This window comes from Delphinus delphis, chromosome 4 (genome assembly GCF_949987515.2).
Source record: "Delphinus delphis chromosome 4, mDelDel1.2, whole genome shotgun sequence".
Classification (NCBI taxonomy): domain Eukaryota; kingdom Metazoa; phylum Chordata; class Mammalia; order Artiodactyla; family Delphinidae; genus Delphinus; species Delphinus delphis.
Genome location: NC_082686.1, coordinates 131,693,434 through 131,698,832, shown reverse-complemented (window position 1 = coordinate 131,698,832; position 5,399 = coordinate 131,693,434). Strand labels below are relative to the sequence as shown.

The window sequence follows — 5,399 nt, the reverse complement described above, 5'->3', positions numbered from 1 at the left end:
TGAGAGTAAAGTCTAGAAAGCCTTGGGCACTTCTTCTACCTCTGACCCTTGCTCTCCTTCCTGTGCCTACAGGGTTTCACCCACAGCCCTTTCCTCCCTTACTCTTTCCTGGAAAATCTCGTGGGTCTGTCCATCCTATCCACCACCTATTGCCACCCCCAATTTCAGAACTACACTACTGTTGCTCACCCCCCTCCTATAATCCCCATCCCAGAAAGTGACAGCGCCATCCACCCTGATGTCATCCTGGCAAAGTCCCCCCGACACTCAATCAGCTACTGAGTCCCCGCAGTGTCACCCTCAGGATGGCTCTAACACCCATCGCTCCTCTGTCCCCACCACCCAGGGAAGGCTGCGGCTCGGAAGCCAACTCTGCTAACCCTTACCCCACCCCAGGCCCCGGGCTTTGTGTACCATCCAGACCAACTAGGTGTGGCTCCCAGGATGCGTCCCTAATTAGATAATTAAACTCTACTCAGCCTGCAAACCTCTTCGCACGACCCAGCTCTCCCAACCGGCTGGGGAAGTCCCCTGGAGCTAGACTGTGACGTCAGCACTATTAACGGTCTCCCGCCGCGTCCAGCACCTGGCCACGCCCGCAGCCTTGCCCGTGCCAAGGCCCACTTCCCCCTAGTCCCACTTGGCCCTAGGCTTCCCGGGGCCGATTACCCGCCACCGCGCCCCGCTGATTGGCTGCCGCCCGGGACCACGGCCGCGCCCCGCCCTAAGCCCTGCAGGGATTGGTCCTGGCCGCCGGGCCCTGCAGGGATTGGTCCTGGCCGTCCCGCCCGCTACCCACGTCGGCCCCCTGGACAGCCGAGCGGGGAGGTCCGGTCATGGCCGGGATGCGCAGGCTGGAGCTGGCGGAGGCCTTGCAGCTGGGGCCGGGCTGGCGGCACGCGTGCCACGCGCTGCTCTACGCGCCGGACCCGGGGTTGCTCTTCGGCCGCATCCCGCTGCGCTACGCAGTGCTGGTGAGGAAGGGGCGCGCCCGGCCACCGCCCGCCCCCGCCCCGCGGCCACGCCGCCTTGGGCGCCCCCGGCCATCACCGCTTCCCTCTCCCGCAGATGCAGATGCGCTTTGATGGGCGCCTGGGCTTCCCCGGCGGCTTCGTGGACTTGCGGGACTGCAGCCTGGAGGACGGGCTGAACCGCGAGCTAGGCGAGGAACTGGGCGAGGCCGCGGCCGCCTTCCGCGTGGAGCGTGCCGATTACCGCAGCTCGCACGCCGGGTCCCGGCCGCGCGTCGTGGCGCACTTCTACGCCAAGTGCCTGACCCTGGAGCAGCTGACTGCGGTGGAGATGGGCGCGCCGCGCGCCCGGGACCACGGGCTGGAGGTGGGGCCAGCCCAGGTCCCCACCCCGCGTCCTCCAGCTCCCGAAGGCCTGTCCCACAGTTTCCTCGTGTAGTTGGGGTCTGGGTGACTAGTTGCAGCCAACCTGGTCTCCTTGCAAAGATCGAACCCCCTCCCCACTTCACAAGCCTCTACAGTTGTCTTTGTAGAACACACCCATCCAAGTCACTCTTCTAGTCCCCCTTGATAGTGGCAGGCGTTGCACCTTAGGCCCCTGTTTTTCTTGCGTAGAAGTGGCCTGATGTTTTGAGGGAAAACCCTGGCACTTAGGCGAGGGTAGAGGGGGACATTGTGTATGGCGATGGTTCTCAAATTTTGGCGGGTATAGGAATCATCTGGGAGGCTTATTAAAACTGATTACTGGCCCCACTCCCAGAATTGCCGGCTCAGTGGGGGAGGGGTAGAAGGACCTGAGAATTGCGTGTTTCAAAAGTTCCTAAATGGTGCTGATGCGGCATTTTGAGGACTACTGCCGTAGGGCCCAGGGTGCATCCCGGAGGCAGGAGCCACTTCTGTGATGTGGGAAGGGTTAGCTTTTGCGGAGCTGGAGAGCATGACCTGGGTCATTTGTCTGCAAAAACCTGGGCCCTCTAGGGCCACAGAGGTGTGCGTCCTCAGGCCTGGTCCTGCTGGACTGATAAAGGGGTGAGACCTCTGATCTAGAAAGATCTGGCTGGGACGAGCTCCCTGCGTTCCCAGAGTCTCATCTCTCCTTCCTTTCCCAGGTTCTGGGCCTGGTACGGGTGCCCCTGTACACCCTGCGGGATGGTGTGGGAGGCCTGCCTGCCTTCCTGGAGAATACGTTTATTGGAAATGCACGGGAACAGCTGCTGGAAGCCCTCCAGAACCTCGGACTGCTGGAACCTGGCTCTTTCGCACGCTTAAAGTTCTCAGCTCGTCCCTAGAGGCTGTCCTCCACAAACCCATGGAACCTGCCTGAGATCAGGGCCTTTGTCCTGGGGAGGGAGGGAGGAAAAAGGGAATGTTTTCTCTTCTGGGCCTGGGCCTGATAGATGATAACAGATTAAAAGGAAAAGGTGTGTAGTGTGTTCTGAGCAGAGGGCCACGTGGCGACTCATGGCGTCAGTGGCAAAAGTCCGCAGCTCATCCTGGGCGCCCTGGCAGATTCACAGAGCCTGCATCTTCCCTGTACATGTGCGCACATACAGCCTAGTGGCCCCCAGACACGCACTCACACACAAGCTGATGCCTCCCCCATCCCTTGCCGTGTCCATTTTAAGCAGGAAGTGGCACGTGTGGGGCATAGCTTGTCGCCATACCCATCTCCTTGCTGGGGAGGAGCTTCTGAACCAGAGAGGCTTTCTCCCCACACTCCTACATGGCTGTTCCCAGGGTCTAGCCCAGCCCATGCTTGTTGGGGAGGACAGAGAAGCAGAGGACCCGTTTTCCCCCTGAAAGTAGTTGCATCCTTGCCTGGAGGTTGGCCAGAGCAGTATCCCCCCGAAAGGGTGGTAGAGGGCCCTAACCTACCCCCTGCCCTCTTCTGAAACTGAGCAGAAGGGGTGAGGAAAAGGTTTGGCCTCCTTGGACTGACCTTGGACTCGAGACCCCTGGGTTCTGGTGCATTTCCTCCAGGGCTTTCACTTGGGATCCCTTAGACTCAGACAGTGAAGGGAGCTGGCCCAGCCCTGATCTAGACCTGCCCCAATAAAAAAGAGCCTCCCAGTAAAGAAGGGCTTATAGCCGGGCCTCAAAGCCCTTCAGTTCCTTCAACAAATTAGCTGTATGAGGTATTGGTGATCTAGGGATGAGAGAGCCATAGACCGCTCTCCGTGCAACCAGGAAACTTCTTCTTAAAGGGCCAAATGGTAAATATTTTAGGCTTGGTGGGGCACATGGTGTTTATAGCAATTGCATAACTCTGCCAAGTCAGAAGTAGTAGTGGACAATACATAAATCAGTGGGTGTGGCTGTGTTCCAATAAAACCATTTAAAAAGGGATGTGGCCAGCCTGTGGGCCACAGTTTGCCAACCACTGCTCTAGAAATGAAGATAAGATTAATTAAATTATGATGCTTATTTACTTCTTTTATTTATGTCTGTGTTAAGAAGGAAATAAAGGATTGCTACGGGTCCCACCTTGGTATCTTTCACTTTAGTTGAGGTGGTCCAGAAGGGCCTCTGTGAAGAGCATTTAGGCTGAAGGATGGAAAGGACAGAGCCAGGGAGGAGTGTGGGGAGAGGATTCTGGGTGTTCCAGGGAGGAGCACGTGTTAAGGCTCTGGGAACGAATCTTGGCAAATTATCCCAGAACAAAGGTAGGGAGTGAGACTCCATTTCTCAGTTGGGGGTGGCAGCCGGGCGGCGGGGGGCGGTGTTAGGGGAAAGCAGAGAATTTGCAGCAAAAGGCCAGTGTAATTAGACTAAAGTAAGCAAGGGGAGGTGAAGCAGGAACCAGATGGTACAGAGCCTTACAGGCCATGGTCGGGGCAAGCTGTGTGGAGCACGGACTGGAAGCGGGTAGGAGGGGAAGTGGAAGGTGGTGCTGATCTGGACCTGGATGGCAGAGGAGGTGGAGAGAAGTGGGGGCTCTTGAGAGATGGTTGTGGCAGCACTGACAGGCCCTCTCATGGGCTGGCTAGAGGGTGGGGTGAGGAGAGAGAAGACTCAAGGGTGACTTTTCAGCTGGTGCCTTAAGGTGTTCAACTTATGGATGAAAGGAAAGCCTGGCGAAGCTGGAAGGGGACCACACAGGTTTTGGAGGGGATGGAATCAAGGTGATTTTGGATGTGTTGCGACCTAAATTTGTGAGTCATCCACATAAAAATGGTGTGGCAATACTTCAGACTGGATGGGGTCATCCAAGGAGAGAAAAAAGAGAAGAAGACTCAGGACGGGGCCCTAAGGGAACCGAGCCTGAAAGTCTGCGGGGAGAAGCAGGACATGTTCAGGAGGACAAGGAATTGAGAGGAAGCTGCTTGAAGAGGGTGGACATGCCAGGCTCTCGGGAGCGTTTCGGTGAAAGGAGGGCAGAACTGTCTCTTGGGTGTCTTAGCGTGGAGTCGTGGATGACCTGGAGGGGAGCCGTTTCAGGAAGGGATGGGAGTTGGTTGAGTGAGTAGGTGGTGGTGGGGTGGACAGTGAGAAGCAGGTCCGGAGGGTGTGAGAAATGGGGTGAGAACTGGAGAGGGCTGTCAGGTCAGGGAGGGTTTGCAGTGGGAGAGCCTGGGTGTCGATGGGAACAGTCAAGGTGGAGAGTGGAGAGAGGGTTCCTGAAGGGGCACAGTCCGTGCAGAAGGAGGCGGGCTGAGCCCTCTGAGAGGAGGACAGCCAGTCCTGCAACACAATGGGCTCAAGAAGAGGAGGGGAAAGTATAGAGGAGGAGGGGCTCAATTAATGGTGGGCTGAAGGAGCTGTAATCTCTTCCTGGTGAAATGAAGTGAGACCATCAGCTGGACGTGGGTGGAGGATGTTCTCAGAAGGCGTGAGGCAGTCCTTCATCTGCACCTGGGAAAGCAAGTCGATTACAGAAACGCAGAAGGGCAGGCGGGGCTGAGCTATGAGACGAGGATCTAGGCGCTTAGATGTACCACATCTGGGGAGGTGGGTGTACACACACGCATGTGTTTCCCCCACAGCTGTGTTCAGGTGGGACAAGGTCACTGAGGCAGAGCTGGGCCTTTCCCAGAGGAGCACAGGGGAGGAGGGGCAAGGCGGCTGAGATTACAGGAGACGTAATGCTGGACTGTGGGGTGTAAGGTTTAATCTGAATAAGACGGGAATTGAAGGCAGGAGGTGACCCCGGAGGGGTTAGTGAACTGGAGGTCTTGATGAGGTAGGACTCCAGCATGGGCTGTGGTGGGTGGGGAGGGGTACTTGAGCCAGAGAGGGTGTTTCTGAAGCTGAGGTGGAGCCATCATGGGAAAGTCAAGGTCCATGTGATGAAGCCAGAAACTGATGGCTGCTGGAGAAGGTAGTGTGAGCTACTAGCCAAGTCCTCCGCGAGGCTCCAGGAGAGGAAGGAGGGCATTGACAGGGCAGGAGCCCTGGGCGAGAGGGCTGTGAAGAAGGGGTGGGTGGGGA

The 5,399-nt window shown here is 57.5% G+C and overlaps 1 protein-coding gene across 1 annotated transcript; it reads left to right on the top strand.

Annotated features, from left to right (window-relative positions):
• Positions 1–820: 820 nt before the first annotated feature.
• NUDT16 (nudix hydrolase 16) lies at positions 821–3,521 on the top strand. The gene is made up of 3 exons (XM_060010098.2): positions 821–974; positions 1,069–1,338; positions 2,081–3,521. Exons 1-3 carry the CDS (start codon positions 837–839, stop codon positions 2,258–2,260), a joined length of 588 nt encoding a protein of 195 aa, XP_059866081.1. The 5' UTR covers positions 821–836; the 3' UTR covers positions 2,261–3,521.
• Positions 3,522–5,399: the final 1,878 nt, after the last annotated feature.

Excerpts from the sequence above, each read along its gene's own strand:
- NUDT16 (XM_060010098.2), top strand. The coding sequence starts at position 837 with ATGGCCGGGATGCGCAGGCTGGAGCTGGCGGAGGCCTTGCAGCTGGGG. Across the intron at positions 975-1,068 it reads CGCTGCGCTACGCAGTGCTG|ATGCAGATGCGCTTTGATGG; the intron begins GTGAGGAAGGGG and ends CCTCTCCCGCAG. Across the intron at positions 1,339-2,080 it reads CCCGGGACCACGGGCTGGAG|GTTCTGGGCCTGGTACGGGT; the intron begins GTGGGGCCAGCC and ends TTCCTTTCCCAG.